The 25,047-nt window shown below is 40.0% G+C and overlaps 1 protein-coding gene and 1 long non-coding RNA gene across 2 annotated transcripts; one reads left to right on the top strand and one right to left on the bottom strand.

Annotated features, from left to right (window-relative positions):
- Positions 1-1,395: 1,395 nt before the first annotated feature.
- On the bottom strand, positions 1,396-7,907 carry LOC306643815. The gene is made up of 3 exons (XR_013759065.1): positions 7,831-7,907; positions 4,893-5,153; positions 1,396-4,036 (listed from the first exon to the last, which is right to left on the bottom strand). It is a non-coding gene; the product is annotated as an uncharacterized lncRNA (long non-coding RNA).
- Positions 7,908-8,119: 212 nt separating this feature from the next.
- On the top strand, positions 8,120-21,460 carry CNOT11 (CCR4-NOT transcription complex subunit 11). Its single transcript, XM_079110103.1, has 7 exons — positions 8,120-8,756; positions 10,636-10,800; positions 12,946-13,098; positions 14,768-14,970; positions 16,529-16,731; positions 20,271-20,367; positions 20,444-21,460. Exons 1-7 carry the CDS (start codon positions 8,210-8,212, stop codon positions 20,639-20,641), a joined length of 1,566 nt encoding a protein of 521 aa, XP_078966229.1. The 5' UTR covers positions 8,120-8,209; the 3' UTR covers positions 20,642-21,460.
- The last annotated feature ends 3,587 nt before the right edge of the window (positions 21,461-25,047 follow it).

The raw sequence follows: 25,047 nt of genomic DNA, 5'->3' as shown, positions 1-25,047 counted from the left end.
AAAGACTCTCTAATTAAATACAAAACACTGACAAAGGAAATTGAAGAAAAGACTAAAAGATGGGAAAACGCCCACTTTTCATAGATTAGAAGAATTAATATCATTAAAATGTCCATACTACCCAAAGTGGTCTGTAGACTCCATGCAGTAAAAATACAAATGACATTCTTTTTAGAATTTGAAAAATCAAGCCTCAAATTCATGTGTACGAAAGACCCTAAACAGTTTAAAACGATCTTGAGCCAAAAGAACAAAGCTAGACACATCACAATACCTGATTTTAGTTTGCTACAGAGGCATGGTATCGCCATAAAAATAGACACGTGCACCAGCAGATCACGGTGGAGATACCAGAAATAAACTCATGCATCCACAACCAGCTGATTCCTGACAAAGGTGCGAGAAACACACATTAGGGAAAGGAAGCCTCGTCAACAAACGTGCTGGAAAAGTAAATATCCACGTGCAGAAGAGGGAAACTTGACCCTTATCTTCCATCTTGGACAGAATCAACACAAAATGGATCAAAGACCTAAATGTAAAACTTAAAACTGAAACTACTAGATGAAAACAAGGGAAAGACTTCAAGACATTGAGACAGGCATGATTTTCTGGATAGGAGACCTAAAGCACAGAAAACCAAAGTAAAAATTGTCAAATGGGATTACATAAAACTAAAAACCTGCACAGCAAAGAAAAGCATCGGCACAGAGAAGAGAACGTACAAAATGGGAGAAAATGTTTGCCACTTATACATGTGACAAAGAGATGATATCCAGAATATTAAAAGGACTCAGAAAAACTTAATAAGCTTTCAATTAAAAAGTGGACAAATGATCTGAATAGGTACTTCTCAAAAGAAAAAAAATACATTAATTTTTTTTAATTAAAAAGTACAGCTGGGCGTGGAGGTCCACACCTGTAATCCCAGGGGCTCAGGAGGCCGAGGCAGGAGGATCATGAGTTCAAAGCCAGTCTCAGCAAAAGGGAGGCACTAAGCAACTTAGTGAGACCCTGTCTCTTAATAAAACACAAAAGAGGGCTGGGGAGGTGGCTCAGTGGTTGAGTGTTCCTGAGTCCAATCCCCAGTACCAAAAAAAAAAAAAAAAAAAAAAAAAAAAAAAAAAAAAAAAAAGCACAAATGGACAATAAATATGAACAGATGCTGCTGAAGTCATCAGATAAATGCAAATCAAAACTACAAGGTACCATCTTACCCCAGTTGGAATAGCTATTATAAAAAATAAATAAACAACAAACAATAACAAATGCTGGATGGGATATGGAGAAAAAGGAACTCTTACATACTGTTGGCAGAAGTATAAATTAATACAACCATTATGGAGAACAGTATGGAAATTCCTCAAAAAATTAAAAATTAAAACTAACGTATGATAAAACTATCTCACTCCTCTATATATGACCAAAGGAAATGAAATCATCACATCAAAGAGACACCAGTATTCCCATGTTTATTGAAAGTCCCAGAAACAGATGAATAAATAAAACATATGTGCTACATATACGCGATGGAATAGTATTTAGCCACTGAGAAGAATGAAATCCTGTATTTGCAGCAAAATGAATGGACTGGGAAGACATTATGTTAAGTCAAGTAAGCTAGACACAGACAAGCGAGCACTGCATGTTCTCACTCAGATATGGAAAAGAAAAAAAGTGAACCTGAAAAGAAAACAGTAATTACTAGGAACCAGAAAAGGGAAAGGTGTGGGGTAGGAAAGATGGATGAAGTACTGTTGAAATGATCAATGCATACTTTATGCATGTATGGAAATGCACTGAACCCCATTAACATGCACAATTAATATGTTAGCATAAAAGAGTAGCAAAGGTCAAAACTGACTCTACTGTCATCTATAACTGAAAAGAACCAATAAAAAATAAAATTGAATAGAACTTTAAAAAATATATGAAAAATGGGAAACTCAGGTAAAAAAAATGTTATATAAATGGAATCATATAACATGTGATCTTATGAAATTGGTTTTTTCACTTAACAAAATTCCTTGGAAATTCATCTAAGTTGTTACATATATCAAAAGTTTATTCCTTTTTTATTGCTGTAGTATTCCATGACAAGAACTTACTATATTTATTTATTTTGTTGCAGTGCTGGATTGAACCTAGGGCCTTACCAAGCAAGGAAAGTGGCCTACCAATAAGCTGCTTTCCCAGTCCACTATATTTATGTTAAGTTGCTGAGGCTAGCTTTAAACTCATGATCCTCCTGTCTCAGCCTGGGATTACAGGCATGTAGCACTGAACCCGGCCTCATATCTATTTTAAGTGGTTAGTAAACAATATTTCTTGCAGTGCTGGGGATTTTACCATGCTAGGAGAGTACTCTGCCACTGAGCTACACCCCAGCTCAGTAAACAACATTTTTAACAACTCCATAATATTCCCATGGGTGAAAATGCCATGAATTTCCTAATTATTCCTTTATGGCCAAATTTGTAGGATGTTGCTGGTAAAAATAAATGTACTGAATATCTTATACACAAAGGGTTTCCTGATTCTGATTTCTTTAAGACAGATTTTAAGTAATGGAATAACTCAGACAAAAGCTATCACCAGTTTTCAGACTCCAATATATGTTACCAAATTACTTTTCCAAAAGTTTGTAGAAATGTTCCACCAGTGTTCTGGAACAACCTGATCCCAGCGTATGTGAACCAGCCCCAAGGTGCTGTGAGATTGAAGGAGCAGATAGATAGAGGATTGCACAGAGTGCAAGTTATTGACAGAAGCATGATTCTAGACAGCAGCAAAATGAATGTGTCCCTGCATTTTGGGTCAGAAGACAGGCTTATGAAATGATCAGGGCAAAAGTGACTTCATCCAAGCTGGGGCATACCTGGTTAAGCTCTAGCTAAAACAAACAAACAAAAAACAAAAACCCAGGCACATTCCCAGTGCTACTACTGTCCAGTTGTAAAGCTCCACACTCACCCTAACAGTTTTGTCTATTTATAGTATGCTGGGAAACCGCGTGGGAAAAACTGGCTAGTATTACTCAGGGGCAATCATGGTGGTTACATCTTTAAGATGGCTCTAGACATGTGAAGCTGAATACACGCTGTTTTAGTCAGCTTTTTCACCACTGTGACTTAACGACCTGACCAGAACAACTCTAGAGGAGGAAAAGTTTATTTGGGGACTCACAGTTTCAGAGATTGAAATCTCTGAAACAGACAGCAGACTTCATCCTTGGGGCTCAAGGTGAGGCTGAACATCATGACGGAAGAGTGTGGCAGAGGAGAAGCAGCTCACATGATGATGGTGAAGCAGGGAGAGAGAGGTTCCGCTCTCCAAATACAAAATATATCCCCCCATAGCCACGCCCCAGTGAACAGCTTCCTCCAGTCACGCCCCTGCTTAATTCTCTGATTAGGTTATCATTTCTCCTCCAAACCTTGCATTGTCCTACACTTGAGCTTTTGGGGGACACTACAACCAAACCATAACACACACAAACAGCAATGAAGAAATTTTCCTAAATTAAAAGTTTCATAATAAATATATAGCTTGCATTCTACGAAAGCCAACTCCATATTCATAGGAAAAACTAGTAAGTCCTATCATGTCCCTGTGTACTTGATCTGGGCATGTATGATCTAAAGTTATTTGGTATCATGACGTACTCTTTGTGGCCAAATGACTGGAGGCAGTGTGCTATGTGGTACTTGCTTGGTACAACAGTGGCCAGGAGACTTCAGCATGCTTTGATTTGTGCCTTCTCTGGATTTTTGTTGACTACCTCAAGAGGTTATATTAATTTGCTAGAGTTGCTATGACAACATCCCACAAACTGGGATATATAAACAATATATCTTAATATATGTCTACATAAACAATAAGACTTGTATTTTCTCACAGTTCTGGAGCTGGACGTCTAAGATCAAGGTGCTGGTGGGGCTGAAATCCTCAGACTTCTTTCCTGACTTAGAGATGGCCATTTTCTCCACATGTCCTTATGTGGTGTCTCTCTGTGCCTACATGCTTTTGGTTTCTTCTTGTCCTAATCTTCTCCTAGGACACCAGGCAGATTGGAATCAAGCCTATGCCAAGGCCTCATTTTAACCTAATTACCTCTGTAAAGACCCTATCTGTAAATACAAATTACATTGTGAGGAACTGAGAGTTAGGACCTTAACTTGTGAATTCTTTGCAGGGGACAAAATTCAATCATAACAGACTTATTACTGCTAGAAAGGAAGCACAGTGAGAGATTCTAGAAAGCCCAGAATTGAAAGGACAAGTGATTTTGAAGGATGCCATTGACATGTGCAACCCACTAATAGCAATACCCCAGGAGCTTCATCTTTAGGATTAACAGCTTAAAGCCAACTGATTGGAAACCTTTGTTGTATTTTTAGTGATATAATAACTAATTTCAGAGTAAAAATGGAATCCTAAAGGTGTCTCATCCACATAGTACAAAGATCTCTGAAATAGACATTCCTTCTTATTTAAGTAATGGAAAACTTCTAGTGTTTGATGTGCATGCATCCTATGTCATAAGGAACCCTCATGACAGGACATATTGGTAGATCTAGTTCAGGAAACTGCAATAAGATTCAAACTTACCTGGAGCCAGCTGGGAAGACTGACCAATATACAGGCAACCAAATCCAGAGCCAACCCTGGGAGAGCTTAGGTTCTTGACTGATACAGTAGACAGGACACAACAAATCATTTCTGTCCCCCCAGTTTCATGTGTTGGAAACTTGATCCCCTAATTCATACATTAATGGATTTGAGGTGGGGCCTTTGGGAGGTCATTTGGATTAGATGAAGTCAAGAGGGTGGGGCTCCATGATGGCATTAGTTTGCTTTGTACGAAGAGGAAGAGATACTTGAGCTATCACACTTGCTCTGTCTCACCATGTGGTGCCCTTTGCCGTGTTATGACGCAGCAAGGAGGCACTTACCATATGCTGAGCAGGGCTGGTGCCATGCTCTTCCCAGCCTCCAGAACTATGCACCAAATAAACTTCCATTTTTTATGAAGTACCCAGTCTGTTGTATTCAGTTATAGCAGCAGAAAATGGACTAAGAAATGATCTTTGCTTGAAGGGGCAATGGTTTTCAACAGAGTTGAGCATCTTCCTTAATAGCGCCACTGGAACCTAGAAGGGAGAAGTTGTAAAGGAGGAGTTAGGCTTCATGGTTCTGCTGATAGAATTCACTGTGACATGCTTCACTGAAGATCAGCCGTGTTGGTAGATTGCAGTAAGCAAAGGTTGCGCGTCAGGGCAAATGAGCCCATCAACATATATAACTAACTGAATTTCATCTTGCCCTGCTGTTAAGGTATGTAACTGTAAAAATCAGCAACCAAACATGCTTAGCATTGCTTGGACCCACACTCAAAATCCAGGTGACCCCAGTCCCTCTGGAGTGACTGGGTTTTATACCATGTTACAAATCTCTCACAAAGCCCTGTAGGAGTTGGTATGACAAATGTAACCACATGGAATCAGGAACCTAACTATAGGAAATCTATATAGAGCAAAAAACACTCACAGAATGGGAGAAAATATCATAACACTTTTATCTGACAGAGGAGTCATATCTAGAATATAAAAATACTCCTACAAATCAGTAAGAGAAAGACAAATAAAAGAATGAGCAAAAGATTGTAATGGGAACTCTGCAAAAAAAAAAAAATATACAATGTCCAATATCATGTGAAAAGGGTTAACTTTGTTAGTCACGAGGAAGGGAAAATTAAAAGCATAACGTGATAGTACTATACACCTGCAACTGGATTGGCTGCAAAGAAAAGCCGTTAATTGTTGGTGAATATGTGGACCAATCAGTATTCTCCTGTACCTGTAGGACAAGTATAAATTGATATAGTAATTTTGGAAAAATATTTGTCAGTACTTACTGAAGCAGAACATGCACATATCCTGTGACCTTAGCAGTTCTACTCCTGCGTATATGGCCAAGAAAAAGTGCTTATGTCTACAAAAACAGTTCCTCGAATGCTCATAGCTTCTCCACTCATTAGAGCCCCAAATTAGGAACTACCTAAATGCCCATCGACAATAAAATGAGTAAATAAATTCTTGTACACTCACACAATGAACTTCTGTATCAATTATACCACAAACTAAGTGGTTTAAAAAATACACACATGAACACACACTCACATATTCTCACACAGTTCTGGAAGCTAGAAGTCTGAAATCAAGGTGTCAGGGCCAAGATAATACTCTAGGAATCTAAGGGAAAATCCTTCCTTGGCTCTTTGTGTGTGTGTATCTCACTGGGCACTGAACCCAGGGCTTCCTAGACTCTTCCAGATTCTTGTAACCGAGGTGTTCCTTGCTTGTGGCAGCAATGCTCTAATCTCAGCCTGTCACTCCGTGGCCACCTTCTCCCCATGTGTAATTGTGGTATGAGCTGTCCCACTGCCTAGTTTTGTTTTGAACTTCCTGAAATTCTTGCAAAGAGACGATAAAATTTTTTTCTTGCCTCATACCAAAGTTACTGCTTACGCTTCAAGCTACCCTTAGACGGGAAATACATTATTATTAACATCAAGGAAAGAGAAATAGTCAAAGAAAAGCATGAGAATTTCTACGAAAGGAGGAAAACAGAATTGAATTCATTTAGGGCCCGGACACACCCATAAAGTCCTTAAAAAACAAAATGCTTAAGCTAGCTTTCAGGAAAAGCCTACAGACTCCACTTAGGGACCATTTGAAACAGGTTTTTCAAGAATGGATATGTGCAGAAGTAGATCCTCTGATTCATGACCTTTAGAATGTCATATCCCAGGTTTAAAATCCCCAGAGCAGAATATGTTACCTCCCACCATTAGAAACATTTGATCTGTAAAGAGACATGATAACCATCTGTGCCTGCATAAAAGAACCCTCAAACTCTACGTTCATGCCATCCAATCAACAAGAAACTTCACTCCTCCCTTCCTGTAAATTTGCTACTAGCAACCGACTGGGGAGACAAATTTAAGCTTTTATTAGCTCCTGGCCTCTATGTCCATGACACTGCAATAAAGCCTTTTTTTTTTTTTTTTTTTTTTCTTTTCTTTTCTTTTTTGAGATGGAGTCTACATGTTGCCCAGATTGGAAGTGAACTCATGACTTTCCTGTCTCAGCCTCCCAAGTTGCTGGGACTACAAGTTTGTGTCCCACGTCTTAAACCATTTTCTTTTTGCAAAACCTGGTGCTATACTACTGACTTCTGTGCATGTCGGACAGTGGGTCCTTGCTCCATATCAGAATGATGAAGCAAACATCAGGCAATATTTTAGCTTACATGTGAAAGGCAAACGTCTATCAACCTCAGCTACCTGCAACTCAGCAAGGAAGAAGGGGACCTATGGGGTCCTCAGGACTACACATAAACTGCACCTGAGAGCTGTTTTCGGTTTTTAAATACCCGATTCATAGTCCCTAGAGGTGGATCCAGGAACTACTATTCAAATGGGCTCTGAGGGTTTCTACAGCTTCAATAGGCCAAGAATGAGCATCCCACTGGCTAAGTAAAAAGTAGCGCAGCCTGCAATTTTGTAGATGAATATTTCTTGAAAAGATTTTCTCGAAATCTTATTAAACTAAACCATGTAAAATGGCTCATTTGAAATGTTCCTTTTCTGCAAAAAGAAATGTAAGGCCGGGAATTAATTCTGGTTATGAGAAATGTGTCGCGTCTTTAGTTATTTGCATTTGCCATAATTTTAATACTGATGTTATATTGAGAAAACTAGCATCTAAGACGCATTTCACAAAAAACAAGGTAGCCAAAATTTACTGGTAACGTCAGGCGCCAAACCTTGCGCTGGAGACTTGCAAAGTGCCGGCCTGCGCACGCAGATGCGCAGAAGCCTAGCCCCGTACAGGTTGCCAGGCTGAAGACGCGGCAAAGGGCGGAGCCCCGCCTCGCCGCGCCAGCCCCGCCCTCCCTCAGGCCCCGCCTCAACTTCCGCCCGTGTCGCCCTGCCCACCCGGCTTCTCCGGAAACTCTGCTTGGCCCAATTCCATCGGCTTCGCCTTCGCTGGGCGCTTGGCCCTCTTCCTCGCGGCCATCCAGCTTCCGCGGCGCGTTTTGTTTGCGACGCTGTCGTGTAACAGCACACTTTACGGCCGCGGGGACGGAGCGAGCCGGCGCCAGGGCCACTCGGGCCGGGAAGCGGGGAAGGCGAGCGAGGTTGATGCCCGGCGGCGGGGCGAGCGCGGCGTCTGGCCGGCTTCTCACCGCCGCGGAGCAAAGGGGAGCCCGGGAAGCATCGGCGTTCAGGAGCGGCCCGGGGGGCTCCGGCGGCGGCGGCGGCAGCAACAGTAGTAGCAGCAGCAGCAGCAGCAGCAGAGGCGGAGCAGGCGGCCCTGGGCCGGGCAGCGGAGGCCCGGGCGGCCCCGCGGGCAGGATGAGCCTGACCCCGAAGGAGCTCTCGAGCCTGCTGAGCATCATCTCGGAGGAGGCGGGCGGCGGCAGCACCTTCGAGGGCCTGTCCACCGCCTTCCACCACTACTTCAGCAAGGCCGACCACTTCCGCCTGGGCTCGGTGTTGGTGATGCTGCTGCAGCAGCCAGACCTGCTGCCCAGCGCGGCGCAGCGCCTCACGGCGCTCTACCTGCTCTGGGAAATGTACCGCACCGAGCCGCTCGCCGCCAACCCCTTCGCCGCCAGCTTCGCGCACCTACTCAACCCAGCGCCGCCCGCCCGCGGTGGCCAGGAGCCCGACCGGCCACCGCTCTCAGGTACCTCCCGGAGCCGGGTGTGCGGTGCGGAGAAGTAGACTGAGCAACTTCCCACCTGCGCTCCCAGAGCCCACCCCGAGGAAAATAAAGCCCCCTTTGGAAATGATCAACCCCCAGCCACTAGAGTAGGAAATTCAGGAGGTAGCTGAATTAAAAATTCATTACGAATTCGTGGCACCGAGAATTATTCGTCCCAATTGTACAGGCCATCAAGTCATTCAGGTCCCTGTAGGGCTAATTGTTTTAGTTTCTTAAATAAAGTTTCTCTCTCTAAATCCCATCTGAAGTGTGTAAAGTTAAATCAGTAGTGACACACTGGATCTGCCACAGTGAGTCTAAACCTATACCTCCTTCATACACTGCACTGTAAACACATTTGCAGGGGAGGGGAGGCAGGTACCAGGGAAGGAGTCTCTGGGTTGTAATCTCTGTGCCTCAGTTTTCTCATCTATAAAATGCAGATAATTCCTTGCCAGTAGAGTTGTTATGAAGAATAAAAGTACCTATGAAAAGTATTACTTGTTATTGTCACCAATACATTTTTTTGAGATGGATTTCAAACTCTCTTTCTGCCCCAGCATCCTCAGTAGCTGGATCACAGATGTGCACTACAGCACTCACCTATTGTTACCATTATTCAAATAGGTAGGGAGGATGCTTATATTATACAGAAGAGGAAATGTTATTGCCAGAGCTCCAATCTTAGTGCTTGTCTGGTACATACAGAGCGTCCAATGGGCATATTTTTAAAAAACTTATCAAATGATTCTGAGTTAGGATAGAGGATGTATTTGGAAGTAAGAAAGATGGCTTCCCAAACAATGAATTTGCAGTCTGGCTGGGAGAACATAAACAGTCAATAACAGCACAGTAAGGGCTGTACTAGGGGTCAAATAAAAAAATACAGGTAACACAGAGGAACAGCCTTTGGAGCTGGAAAGATTCCCAGAGGAAGTGATATTGTTGCTGGACATTGATTAGGGATGCAGGTAAAAGGGAAGAATGTGGCCTTGCAGGTATTGTTAAAAGAATTGGGTCTATTCAGAGAAGCGGAGAGATTTTGTCTGCCTGGAGTAGATTACAGGAATGGAAAGGGAATCAGGTGAGATTAGGAAGATGCGTGGTGACTAGATTATGAAGTGTCTTATGATGTAGATGTTCGGGGTTAATTTTATGCGAACTGGTCAAGTATTATGTTTAGATTTGTATTCTAGAAATAGAACTAAATGGCAAGGTGGGCATGATGGTGGATTGGCAGGGGCCAAAACTGGGATAGTGCAAGGTTGACTGAAGCCAACGAAGAAGAAAATCATAAAAAATTGGGAACTAAGGAAATCAGGCAGTCTGTCCTGCAGTTCATGCAAGAGAGGAGTGGGACTGGAGCTGAGGGCATGCAGTCTGGGGAGGTTGCTAGATATCAATAACTTGATAGATGAAGCTTGGTGAGTAGTTTGGGACAAAAGGGAACATTTAGCCTTATGAGGATGGTAACATTGCACTGTGGTGTACTGAAGAATCTCTGCAGCTTATACCCAGTCACTGCCTTAGAAAGCACTTGGGAACATTATAGTTTGTATATTTGTTTTCATTTGCATGTATAAGCTTTAGCCTTTGCAAGAATTGAGGCACTTAGAAAGCAAAGTTCTTAAATAGTTACAGAAATCTTAAGTTTCACTAATAGTGCCACAGATCATAGATTCCAAGTGAATTAATTACAGAGTTCACAAAGATACATATTTTATTAACCAAAACTCAGTTATAATTTAGTTTATAAAAATGTGTGGGTTGCAGTGACAAGTAACAGATGCTAATTTTTCTGAATTTGAGTTACTTTTTAAAAGTACCCATCAGAGATATTATTATACATTTTTGTTTACAGGATTTTTACCTCCTATAACTCCACCAGAAAAGTTTTTTCTTTCCCAGCTCATGCTGGCACCCCCAAGGGAACTCTTCAAAAAGACACCTCGCCAGATTGCATTGATGGACGTTGGAAACATGGGCCAGTCTGTGGACATTAGCGGGCTTCAGTTAGCCTTGGCTGGTAAGGAAGAATCAGTGATTTGAACATTCTTGTCTGTTTTTGAGATATTCTACTTGAAACAAAGGTCTTTGTACCTTCATTGTGCTAAGGGTTAGTTCTCTTTTCATTTTAAAGTGGTTCAGTACTGGATTCTAAATATATGCCTTTTTTAATCTACCCACCCCCCTCAGTGTTCCCCCTCCCCAGAAAGAAGTAAGCACATCTTGTTGTTTTGGAACTAGCTACACAGATCATCTCTGCAGAGTCTCAAAGTAGAGATGTTATTCAGTAGGATCTATAGACCAAAGGTGTGTTTGTGGATGATGTAGGGTGTGTTTTTCTTCGTAGTACTAGGGGTTGAACCCAGGGGCGCTCAATGACTGAGCTACATCCCCCGTTCTTCTTAAGTTTTATTTTGAGACAGTCTCACTAAGTTGCTTAGGTGGACCTCAAACATGAAACCTCCTGCTTCAACCTCCCTAGTAGCAGGGATTACAGGTATGCATACGCCACCACACCCAGCAGTTTGCTTTCTTAACTTAAAAAAAAAAAAAAAAAAAAAGGCAGACAAGTTACACAAAGGGATTTATCCTTTAAGAAGACAGTGTTCATTAAATAAATTTCATTAAAAACTCACCACTAATTAGTTTACAAGTTGCCAATTGAACATTTTTTTAATTAAGTCTGTTTTCTAATAACTTTTGTACTTGTTTGATTTGGATCAAAAAAAAATTGCATCAGGATAATTTTAATAGCATTTTTCTTATTTAGTGGACAATCAGGTCATGTCTAAGGCATTTTTTCATGGGTCTCTGGTCATTTTTCCTTTGGGTTGGTGGCCTTTTATTGACTTTTGAAGCTCTTTAATCAGGAAGATAAAGAGCTATTAAAAGCTGTGTTTTTAAAATGACAAAGTTTGAAATACAAAACATGCATTTGCATTTCAAGGAATTATAATAAAGTCAACCTGAAGCAGTTGCCTATGGGTTAAGAAAATGAATACCACTGGCATGGTGGTACATGTCTGTGGTCCCAGCTACTCCAGAGGTTGAGACAGAAAGATCTCTGGAGCCTATGAGTTCAAGACTAGCCTGGGCAATATAGTGAGACTCCACCTGAAATTAAAACAAAAAAGTGAATATTTTCAGGATCTGGTAGCTCCCTGTGTTTCTCCTGATTGCCTCCATCGGTCACTAACCCAACTTTTGTGATAATCATTTTCAGTTTGCCTTCCCTACAGTGTATGCCTGTAGTTTTGCTTGCATGCCCTCTAACTTGCCATGTGTGGAATCATACTGTATTTATTCTTTTGTACCTTCCTTCAGTTGAGTGTTGAGGTAAATCCTCATTGATGGCACATAGCTACTGTGGTTGCTTTTTATTATTGTGGTAAAAGCGTATAGGGAACACCATGTTCTTGATGGACACAGTAGGGCTGGGAGCATTCTTGAACATTCTTCTGGGGCACATGTCAAAGTGTCCCTTCTAGGTGGAAAGATTTGTATGTGTAAAACTTTACTAGGTAATGTCAAATAATTTTCCAAAGTCCTGTGCCATTTTTCATTCCCAATGGTAGCAAATGAGTTATTTTATTTCCTCCTTCATGTTTGATGATGTCAGGTTTGATACTTTTTTCCATTCTGGGAGGTGTCTAATAGTATTTTGTGTGTTTTGACGGAACCTTCCCTGGTCCTTAACATCTTTTCAGCTGTTTATTGGCCACGCTTTTTAAAATACTCTATTTTTTCCTATTGGGTTATCTTTTTTTTTTTTGGTACCAGGGATCTGAACCTAGTGGCACTTTACCACTAAGCGACAATCCCAGCCCTTTTTTTCTATTTTATTTGGAGACAGGGTCTCACTGAGTTGCTTAGGGCCTGGCTAAGTTGTCGAGGCTGGCTTTGAATTTGCAATCCTCCTGCCTCAGCATCCCAAACTGCTGGAATTACAGTCACGTGCCACCATGCCCAGCTGGGTTATTTTTTAAAATTGAAATGTAGGAGTTAAAAAGTATATTTGTGTAAATATATACACACACACATACTCTGGCCCTTTGTTTTTTTGTGTTGTAAAAAGCAAGTAGCTTTTCCCCTTAGTAGCTTGTCTTTTCACTCTTACTTGTGGTGTCCTTAATTTTTAAACATCTCCCATTTTAACCTCTTTCAGAACGCCAGTCTGAATTGCCAACCCAAAGTAAAGCCAGCTTCCCTAGTATTCTCAGTGACCCAGACCCGGATTCTTCTAATTCTGGATTTGACAGCTCAGTTGCCTCCCGGATCACAGAATCTTTAGTCAGTGGACCAAAACCACCTATTGAAAGTAGGTATATAGAGATTAATTTTACACCCTTGGTTTTATTTTATCAGCATCCACTGAAACTTTTAATGTTATTGAAATATCTTGTTATTTTCATTACTACTTAAACTTTAAGTAGTAATACAGAACTTCTAGGAAAGTGTCCATAGAGAACTCAGTGAAAATTAGTTTCTTCTTTAAAAAAGTTACAACTTGATTTATCATACATATACCTGAAGATGGAAATTCTCTGATTTTACTGAAATTAGTTTATTTTTATTATTACTTATTAGTTTTATAATTTCTTTAGTAATCTTATCACTATAATTACCCATCACTTTAAAGTTTTACTGATTTTACAGCTCTTAATTTACTTTAATTCAAAGGAAGTACTTAAAATTTGAAGTAATATAGCTGCACCTTTTGGTCTTACAGGCTTCCATGTTTGAATGATGAAGGCATGCTTTCTGCATCGGGATAAGAGCATTTTCTCCAGATTATAGTGTCACCATTAGTTTGAAACTTACACTGACTTTTCATACCATTTGGTTTACAGTGTATCTTTGGCATAAGTGGGTTTAATATTTGAAGTTTCATCTAGTCACAAGTGGGCGTGAAGATCCATGGCACATAATGGTTTGTTTAGTATTTACTCAGGCATAGCTTTGAATTGCATGAGCCTCCAGGAAGGTATGTGAAGAGCACATCACTCATGAGAAGTGAGTCTGGCCACACTCTGCATTCCCTCCTCACATAAGTAGCACTTCTCATGAAGCGTTAGACTGTTTCTTTTCATGAGTGTCTGAGGAGGGATTCAGGTGCCAGTCCTTGAGCTGAAAGCAATGGAACAGTGGAGATGTTTAAGTGTCATTTTGTAGCCAGAAAATAGTCATTTGCAACAAACTGGACAGTATAATCTCCAGTTTGATAGGGACTAGGATCCATATGAGAATAAGCCACTTTTTGGCCTGTGTGAAAACTGAAGTGAGGTGTGACAGTGGTTCACCAGAAACGTAGCCAGAGTTTATTTTAGTCAGTGTATAACATACAGGTCAGCCTTGTTTTATGAAATAGTTGAATATAGTCACTTCATTTTCTTGTTTTGTTTTATGAAATGGATATGGTATTTGTGAATTTGGGGATTCATGAAAGACTCCAGATTTGAACATTTCAACCAGTACTTTTTCTGTTCTGTCATCTCACCATACATAATTTGTCACTTGAGAGTTATAAGATGTAAATCTAAAACTCACACAAATCAGTGATCCTTAAACAGATTATTAGTAGCAATCAAGAAGAGAATGAGTGAAGAGGAATAGTATTTCATCTTTCCATTAAATGATTTACCATTCTAACAGTTGTGTCCTTTTGCACTTGAATGGTGGTCATGTGCAAATTAAAAGTGCCACCCACGGCCCTGCCTTCCTCTCCCATCCTCCAGAAGGTAATAGGTTTGTCTTTGGCATCATGCTGTTATATTGTTTTTTCATGCTCTTTTTTGTATTCTGAATGAAACCTGATTTTCTCAATCATTCCTGCTTCTGATTTTGAAGTGTGAGAGTTTTATCATGCTATTGTTAAAAGAGGCATTTGTGTACTTCATTAAGTAAAGTTTATTTGTGGTGTATGATAAATGTCATTCAAATATCACTTACTGATAAATGTCATTCAAATATCACTACTCTCATTACAGGCCATTTTCGGCCAGAATTCATCCGTCCACCACCTCCACTCCACATTTGTGAGGATGAACTGGCTTGGCTCAATCCTACAGAGCCTGACCATGCGATCCAGTGGGATAAGTCCATGTGTGTTAAGAATAGCACTGGTGTGGAGATCAAGCGAATTATGGCCAAAGCCTTCAAAAGCCCCTTATCTTCTCCCCAACAAACACAGGTATGTGTATCCCACATTTTAGCTTTAATCCATATGAGTTGTTTTTCATAAGGTGATAATTAAGCAGTACACTAAAATTGAAACATGAGTTAGCAGTAAGAAATCTCAAAAGTTTTTGGATCTCCGAAGCTTTGTTTTGCCCTTACACTTTTGATCATTTTGCTCTGGTAGGGCAAGAGGTCTGGTGACTCAGAATGTTTTGACCTAATGATCAGTTTGTTTCTGGCAGAGGTAAGGTAGGAGGGGCCTTACTTTTTGGCACACTCCTCCTGCTGTGTACCAGCTGTCCATTTTATATACATCATTGCATTAAAACTGGACCATAGCTCTTCTAAGTGAAGTAATTACATTTACCTCTGAGGGTAAGTGGAATTATTAACAGCTGATACAGGGAGAAGCGGTTCAGGGAAGATGCACTAGCTCCCAGCACACAACTCCCTGGTGGTAGATTAGAAATTAAAAATGCTGCTTGCTATCCACGGCAAGATAAGATGGCTATGCTCTGGGGAAAGACAGGGACATCCTTGTGGGAGGTTTCTCTGTGGTGAATTTTATTCAGTTTGCACACTTTTAAGTTAGAACTAGTAGAGAGATACTGACGTCTCCAATTCAGTCCATCACCAAAGTATTATTTTCATAGTCAAAATAATTAAGAGTTGCTTGTAGTTCCTTTTGTGTAGACCAGCCTGAAACACAGTCCACTGGGTAACATACAATTAGACAGGGAAACAAGCATAGAAAATTACAAGGAAAAAGTACTTATTTGGCCGGTGCTGAGATGGAACCCAGGACCTTATACGTGCTTGGCAAACACCTTACACTTGAGTTGTGTTCCCAGACCTGAAAACAAGGTTTTTGAGGATACTTCCTGGAATTGCCAATGTGGGTGGAACTTTGCAGTGCATCCTGCTCCCCTCCTTGGGTATTTCTGTTCTCTATCTGGGTGGGGTAGGATACAGCAGGCAGGCATTATTTCTGATGTTCATTAATCCTCTGTGGTTTGTGCTTTTTGGAGAACTAATTGGTAATTAAGATTGTTTCTGAGCAGGGTGCAGTGGCACACACCTGTTACCCCAGCTACTCAGAAGGCTGAAGCAGGAGGCTCACAAATGTAAGGCCAGTCTGGGCAACTTAGCAACACTCTGACTCAAAATAAAAAGGGCTGGGCATGTAGCTCAGTGGTAAAGTGTCCCTGCACTCAATCCCCTGTACTGCAAGAAAAAAAAAAAATTGGTTTTGTTTAGATGACAGAAAAAAACCTGCAAAGGACTTAAGGATGATATGACAATATCATTGCCAACCAGACAATATTGAGTCTGCTTTCCTGTCTAGGAGGCATCATGAGCAGATTTACAAATTGTCTTGAATGTTTGTATTTTAGTATCCTCAGAGTTTAAATCTAAATTTTAAAATGTTAAGACATAATGACCATGGGTTTGAGGGAAGAAATTGATGAAATTGATGAACATGATTTTTACACTTTGTGTGTAAAATATTTGCTTTTGTATGAAGGAAAAAAATTTCCAGTTTGACTTAAAAACCTCTATTTTTTCCTTAGCTCCTTGGTGAATTGGAAAAAGACCCCAAACTTGTTTATCATATTGGCCTCACTCCAGCCAAACTTCCAGACTTAGTGGAAAACAACCCTCTAGTTGCAATAGAAATGTTGCTGAAATTAATGCAGTCAAGCCAGATTACTGAGTATTTTTCTGTCCTGGTCAATATGGACATGTCCTTACATTCAATGGAAGTTGTGAATCGGTAAGTTTTGTATTTGATCTTATATGTGGGGTTATAAATGATTAAACAGCCAGAGAGAGAAGCTGTTACAAAAAGCTGTATAGTGTTGTTCCCCTGATATCGTTAGCCTAAGATAACCCACAACAGAAATAATCTGAGCCTCAGTGTTTACTGCATGTGAATTTAGCATCCATTAGTAAGAAATCTGAGGGTAGGATTTCAACGTATTTCATGTTAATAGAAGTGTAAATTAAATATAAATTGTTTAAATTTACTTCCCTATCATCTATTACCCTTATATAAATATATATATTAGGGGTTTTTTCTTAGAAACTAACATCTGCAGTATGGAAAATTCCTTGTCTTAAGAGCTAAAAGAGCCCCACTGGCTGCTCTGCAAAGCCATCTTTGCATCGTTCCTGGGCCTAGCTCCCTGCTTGTGCAACCACCTCCGCCACACGCCTCCTCCAACCTCGGATTCTGCAGCATTATTGCCAGAGTCCTTGAACTCTAGTTTCCTTTTTAACCCACCACATGGGATCACTGGCGTGCGCCACCATGTCAGACACCAGCCTTGGACACTAGCTACAATATCACCACTGAGGACTTCAAGAAGTAAGTTGTGGCGGAGGTAGAAAGTGAAGGCTCCCCTGCTAATGGGAATGCTAATGAGGAAAATGGGAGCAGGAGGATGACCATAAGGTAGAGGAAGAAGAGGAAGAGGGTGGTGAATAAGAAGAGGAAGGTGATGGTGAAGAAGAGGCTGGGATGAAGATGAGGAGTCTGAGGCAGCTACAAATGGGCAGCTGAAGATGATGAGGAGGATGATGTTGGTACCAAGAAGCAGAAGACCAATGAGAATAAGCAGACAGCAAAAAAGGAAAAGTTCAACTAAAAATAAAAGGCTGCCTGACCTATTCATCCTCCACTTCCCACCTCAGTCTAAACGTGGCCACCTTCGAGTAGACAGGCCCCATCCCACCCCTGTAGACAGTGCCACCCAGAAAATATGTGCTCTCCACCACCCAACCAGAACCACAGCATGAATTTGCAACAGGGGAAGAAAAAAAAACCAAAAGTACAAGGCCCTGCTTTTTTTCTTAAAAGTACTTTAAAAATGGAAAATTTGTTTTTATTTTTGTACATATTGTTAGGGTCAGCCATTTTTAATGATCTTGGATGACCAAACCAGCCTTTGGAGTGGTTCTCTGTCCTACTTATGATTTTATTTGTGGTAATTTCATGGGAGGAAAAAGCCTTGTGAAAAAAGCAAAAACAAAAAGTCTACGAGCATTCCAGTAACTTTATGTGTATGTACTTTAGCTGTATTGTTAAGTAGTTGGTTTGTATAAGATGGTTAAAAAGGCCACAGATAAAAAGGGTTTTTTTCCTTTTCCTTTTTTTTCGCCTGTGAAGTTGCTGTTTATTTTTTTAGCCTATGTATGTGTGGAATAATGTTGTCCAATAATAAACCAGAATTTTATTTGAAAAAAAAAAGCTGAGCAAATTCTAGGTATGCCATCATGGAGAGAGAGTCCCTGTGCCCTTCTCTCAGCTTTCTTATCCTGTTAGTAACCATCAGGGAAACGAACGTATGCCCTTCTAGATGTAATTTATTAATCTTATTTTCTTTACCAGTATATTTTAGCTAAATTATGAATTAAATGACCTTAAGGGGGTTGGCTTGGGAATCTACTGTTTTATCAAGTTGTTTACATCAAGGGTGGCAGTTAAGTCCTGGTTCACTAGAAACAGTACCAGGTTAGGCTTAATAGTCTGAGCTCCCTTTCATGTGGTATCTTGTTTGGATGACAAATTGTATGGTCCTTCTGCTCTGGGGGAAATCCATCCTGAGTGCTAGGCAACTAAATTTAGAGCACATTTTGGAACACCTTTTTGTAAGTGGAGACTTTAAAAACTGAAATTAAACTAATGAATGTGTCCTTTAAAGTTGGAGATTGTTTTAAACTTACTTGAACTAAAAATATGTTGATAAACTGGTGGCAGCTGAGCAAACATGAGTCTATGCATGGGGAGTGCCCTTTGAGGGACAGGAGAGGAAGACAAGAACGAGGTTTCCAAACTAACTTATCATTGGCAAAACCAGGTAGCTGCTCTATTTCCGCCTCCCTTGTCCAAGCCTCTTCATGAAGTCAAGACTCACTCTATTCAGTGGTTGAATGGTCTTTTGGTCTGTGCTGTGTTTGTGTTCACGGTATTCTTGTAGCAGTTAGTGTCTTTACCAGACATTTGGCCCTTAGTCCAAGAATAACTGTGTCTTGTTATCGATTGATTCTCTCTCTCTCATGTCTTGGAATTCCAAGGACAAGGTCCCATTTTTGTTTTCCCCCAGCACCTACCATAATGCAAATGCATTACTCTTGAGCATGGAACACACTTGTTATTGACAAAAATCTCAACTGAGTATAGTGGCTGGGGTACTTGTTTCCTTGAAGCATTAGTTCATTGGTGCCCTCAGGAAAGAAGTTTCAAGGTCAGATAAGTGTAGAAGGTATTAATCTTATTTTGGAAATTTGTACTTTAGTTAGCCTAGCAGACTTTGCAGTAACAAACCCTAACATGACCCAGGGTTTCCCAGATGAACTAAGCTGAAAATGGAATTCTCATCCCCCACCCCATTTTTATTTCTTTTTTAAACATTCCACACAATACTTCAAATAGTGGCCTTGGCCTTTACGACTCCAGACTCAGATTCTGGGTCTCCATGACATGCTCTTGTTATATCACAGCCAGTTCTTCCCTGCCATATTTCCCAACATGCTATGCTAATAATGCCAAGTTCCTAGCCTCTGTGCTGCTTATTTAATCAACTTTGAGGAAGGCTTCTCTCAGGTTTAAGTCACTTGCCCTTTTGTGGCTTTTTCTGGATTTTTTTACTTAGCCCTTATTTTAGCATTTAGTCATGTTGAAATGTTCACGTACAGATCTACAACTTCTCAGACACACTACCTCTTGGCAGTTATAGGTAATAGAGCTTCCCTGAGTGTTAAATGAACACAGTAACTCCTCAGGTTGTTGGTGCTTGTAATAGAAGAGACTTAGATTCAACCAGGAATACCTGGGAACATTATGCTTGAATAAATCATTAGTGATTAATTGCATTGTATAATTCTAAGTATATACTTAAAAACAGAAGTGTCACAAATCAGTGGCTGTGGTTCTTGTGTTTCTTTGCTGAAGAATACTTAAAACTGAAAAACTGGATCATGGTATCAAATTTTCACCACAGGAAACTTTGTATTTTACAGTTTTTTTTTTTTTTGTTATGTTTTGTTTTTTTAAATGGGTATTGAATCCAAGGGTTCTTCACCACTGAGCTACATTCCCCAGCTCTTTTTATTTTTGTTATTTTAAGACAGGGTCTAAGTTGCTTAGGGTAGCAGTAGTTTGCTTAGGATGGCTTTGAACTTGTAATCCTCCTGCCTCAGCCTCCCTTAGCCACTGGGATTACAGGCGTGCACCACTATACCTAGCTGGTTAACAGTACCTTTTGATGTTAGCAAATAAAATAACAGCCCATATTTTATTTTATGAAACAGACTGACTACAGCTGTTGATCTACCTCCTGAGTTTATTCACCTTTATATATCAAATTGCATCTCTACTTGTGAACAAATTAAGGATAAATATATGCAGGTAAGGGAAATTCTTATAATTTTATAAATAACTACTAAGAGAATGGGCACACTAAAACTTTTCCTTTTTCCTCCAGAATCGTTTGGTGCGTCTTGTGTGTGTATTTCTTCAGTCCTTGATCCGTAACAAAATTATAAATGTGCAGGACTTATTTATAGAAGTGCAGGCCTTCTGTATTGAATTCAGTAGGATACGAGAAGCTGCAGGCCTATTCCGATTGCTGAAGACACTGGATACCGGAGAAACGCCTTCGGAGACCAAAATGTCAAAATAATACCTCACCAGAACTACCCAATTTGTTGTTCAACTGTATTGTGATTTAGTTTTAAAACTGAAAACTGAGTGGATTGCTTGGTCTTACACATATAAATAACACTTTATCTACTTTAAAGCAAAAGTTTTGCTTTTCCTGGATGACTTTTCCCTATAGATGAATTCTTGGTAAGAACTTGGACAGAAAATGTTCTAAGGGTCTTGCTGATGACTCCATAGGAGGAATGATTATCCCAACAAGTTATTACAAAAGTAGATGAGGTGTGTATTTTTTAAGAGAACTTTTAAGCATTACAGAACAAAGTGCTTGTTTTTGCTTCAAAGGCAAGTTACAGGCTTCTGATAAATCAGGAATTCAGTTTTCCTAAGGTTCCAATGTTAAAGTATCCAAGAGCAAAGAAATTTTGAAGAAATTGTGATACTGTCATGTGGTGAAAGATGATTGTACCTCTAACTTCTTATTAAGGAGTCTGAACCAACGACATGCATATAACTTGGTCATGGGAACTTCGGAGACAGAACAAGTGTTTGGAGGGCCTCTTAAAAACATGGAAATCTTAGGAATGTTTTTTGAGGTTATAATAGCTGGTATTGTTTTTTAGGTTTTTTCACTTGTTGAGATGGTCCTCTGTTATTAGCCTAAAATGGACTTTGTTTGTTTTAAAGGAAAACAGGGCTTTGGGAGGGAGTGTCACCCCTAGGAACTGCTGTCTGGTGGGGTAGATGTGTGTGAGAGATGTAAGAGCAGCACAGTGCATGTGTCACCCCTCATGTCACTTTGGACAACAGTGCCTTCCAGTAAAGTTCTTTTTTTAATCAATTCTGTCATCTGATGCATTTTTTACTTGAAGAAATCATGAAAAATTCCTTTTACAGAACTTCCCAAAGCATATTTACAGGGAAGCAATTTGTTCAACAGGAATTGCCCTCTAATCCAACACTTTGCAAAACGTTAAAGAAAACCAAGCTTGATTTTTTTTAAAAAGTATTTTTAGTTGTAGGTGGATATATCTTTACCTTTTCTGTAGTGATGAGAATTGAACCCATTGCCTCACACATTCTAGGCAAGCACTCTACCACTGAGCCACAACCCCAGCCCCAGGCTTGATAATTTTTAAAAGTACAGGTTTCACACTTAATAACATTTGAGAAAGAGTAGTATGCCTAATTTATATCAAACTATATATTTCACTCTTACGAAAGCTTGGGAGTTGCAAATATGGTCAGAGGAATTAATGACAGCCCACATAACAGTTTAGTTGCCTTCAGACAACAAACGATGGCAAGAACGCCAATTTCAATGGAGGTTTCAAGATGGTGGACTAGGGGTCACTTTCTTGGCTGCTCCATAGTGCAGAACCAAGAAAGCAGATAGTTTCTCAGCAAAGGTGGGTGAACAAAAAATGGGGGAAAGAGAGTTTACTGGAATTTAAAACTGGACACTTGAAGCAGATCAGGGACTCAGAAGGCTGAATTAATTAAGGAAGAAATTTGTAGTGCCATTGCCACAGCTGGAGACACCAGCCAGGACAGTAGCTCAGCAAGCAAAGTGGGTGAGAAAATTAAAGGAACCTGCCTTTTTAGGAGGCCTGAGGCTTTGGGTAAAGGAGAGTCTGGAGATCAAAGACACTGCCCAGCTAAATTGAAAAGTGCTGCCCAATATCCTCGTGCTGGAAAGAGGCCACATCTCCCAGCTGTATGTAGGACTCAGGAGGGAAACATTTTGCAGCTGCAATGCAGGGGCCAGCAGCTAGGTGAGCCAATTCCTGGCAAACCTGAGTTTGACCCAAAATACAGGCCTGGAAAACCCACACTGCACAACAGTGTGCCTAAGTGACCAGGAAAAAACCAAGTATGGAGAGAGGCTTACCACCTGGCCTTACACCTGCCCCTCCAATCCACCTGCTTAGAGGACCTGCTGGGAGAGCCACACCTGGCCTGGAATTTGAAAGGGCAGGGCCAGCAGAGATTGAGTTTGAAGACAGAACCCAAGACCAGGAAACGGGTCTGCAGGTGACAGGTGACAGTGGACTAATTGGCTCCTTCACTACATGAGTGGAACCCAGGGAAGGTCGCTAGGATGCAGTCTTCCAGGGTGCACTGGTCAACGCCAGACCCTGGAGGTGTACTGATTTAAAACCTCCAGACCAACTGGCATCCAGTGAGAGCCTGGAGCCCACCTGAGCCTAAACCCCGCCTCCAGGATTAACTCACTCAAGCCACCCCACCTTGAGGGTGGAGCAAGCATCATCCTCCAGCCGACTCCACCTCACACTGCTGAGAAGCCAAGATTCTTCTGAACTCCAACAGAAAAAAAATTCTTTTAACTTTTAAACAGATTTATCTTCTTTTTGATTTTCTGTGACCCTAATGGCTCATGGACATTTATACATATTCGTATTTCTTTCTTATTTCTAGCATTTTTGAAGCCAGTTATTTTTCATGGATCAGTTGAGGACTAGGATACTTGACCAGTATATTTTTTTGTATTTTTATTTGTATTAATTTCTAAATGTTTTACTTTATATGTATTTTCTCTCACCTGTTTCCCTTGTTTCTTTTATCTTCTGCTAACAGCCAATCCCTATTGTTCTTTCACTCTTCAATTTTTTACTATCTTCTCCCTCATAATCATCACATTCTATATCACTTCTGTTCTCTCCCTGTTCACTCTTTGAAATTGTAAACACTTTTTGCAAACTTACTGTTTTTTTTTTTTTTTTTGTTGGCGGTGCTAGGGATTGAACCCAGGGCCTTGTACTTGCAAAGACAAGCACTCTACCAACTGAGCTATCTCCCCAGCCCCAAACTTACTGTTTTTATTGTAGGCAAAACTGCTTATTGTGACAACACTGTAGAGGTCACAGCAGGAACTATTTGGTTTAATGCTGCATATTTGCATTGGTGGTAGTCTTTAGGTAGTTTAGGTATTTAGGTTGTCTCTAAATAAATAGTGAGGTACTGGAAACTTTCAGGGACACTGTAAGTCCTCAGGGAACAAACTCTACTGGCTTAGATTCATACTGTTATATGGGAAGACATACATACAACATGAAAAAGCAAGGAACAAATTGCCCCAAGCAAACCAAAATACTCCAATAACAGAATCCATTGACACCACAGTGGAAGAAATGTCAGGAGTTAAGAATGTACACAGTTAAATTGAACTGCAGGAAAAAGGACAATGTAAGAAATGAAATCAGAGAGGAAAATACAGGAAGTGAAAGATCACTTCAATAAAGAGATATCTGGAAAAAAAAATCCAAGCAGAAATCCTTGAAATGAAGGAATCAATAAACCAAATTAAAATTCACCAACAGACTAGACCACTTGGAAGACAGAGTTTTAGGCAATGAAGATAAAAAAATATAATCTTGAAAATAAAGTAGACAGTGGAGAAAAGATGTTGAGACCATGAACAGAACTTCCAAGAAATATGGGACAACCTGAAAAGACCAAATTTAAGATTTACCTGGATACATGAAGGCTCAGAGATACAAACTATTGGAATGTAAAATCTTTTCAATGAAATTGTATCAGAAAATTTCCCAAACCTAAAGAATGAGATGGAAAATCAAACACAGGAGGCTTACAGGACCCAAATACACATAATTACAACAGACTCACACCAAGGCACATTATTATGAAAATGCCTAACATACAGAATAAGGATAGAATGTTAAAGGCTGCCAGAGAAAAGTGATAGTTCACATTTAGAAGGAAACCAATCTGGATTTCAGCTGATTTCTTAACCCAGACCCTCAAAGGTAGGAAGTCTTGGGGGGCTGGGGTTGTGGTTCAGTGGTAGAATGCTTGCCTAGCATGTGTGAGGCACTGGGTTCGATTCTCAGCACTACATAAAAACAAATGAATAAAACAAAGGTCTATCAACATCTTTAAAAAATTACAAAAAAAAAAAAAAAAAAAAAGGTAGGAAGTCTTGGAATACTATATACCAAGCTCTGAAAGAAAATGGTTACCAGCGAAGAATACTTTACCCAGCAAAACCCTGCACAACAAAATATACTCAATATATTTCATTAAGAAGGAATAAAAAATAAAAGCAAAAACCAGCAAAGGGAGAAACACTAGAATAATCAAGGGAGAAACTAATTCAAATTAAAAACCAGAAATAAAAATGACAGTGAATAAAAATTATTTCTCAGTAACATTGAATGTAAATGGCCTAAATTCATGAATCAAAAGACAGATTGGCAAACTGGATTAAAAAAAACAAGACACAACAATATGCTGTCTCCAGAAGTGTACTTGTTTCCAAATATTTGGAAATATTCCAGATAGCTTTCTGGTGTTGATTTTTAATTTAGTTGTTGTAATTGAAGAATATGTTCAGAATAACTTAAATTCTTTCATGTTATGTTTTCATTTTCATTCATTTCAGATTAT

The sequence above is a fragment of the Sciurus vulgaris genome, assembly GCF_902686455.1.
Source record: "Sciurus vulgaris genome assembly, chromosome: 14".
Taxonomy (NCBI): Eukaryota; Metazoa; Chordata; class Mammalia; order Rodentia; family Sciuridae; genus Sciurus; species Sciurus vulgaris.
This window is presented reverse-complemented; position numbering and strand designations above follow the sequence as displayed.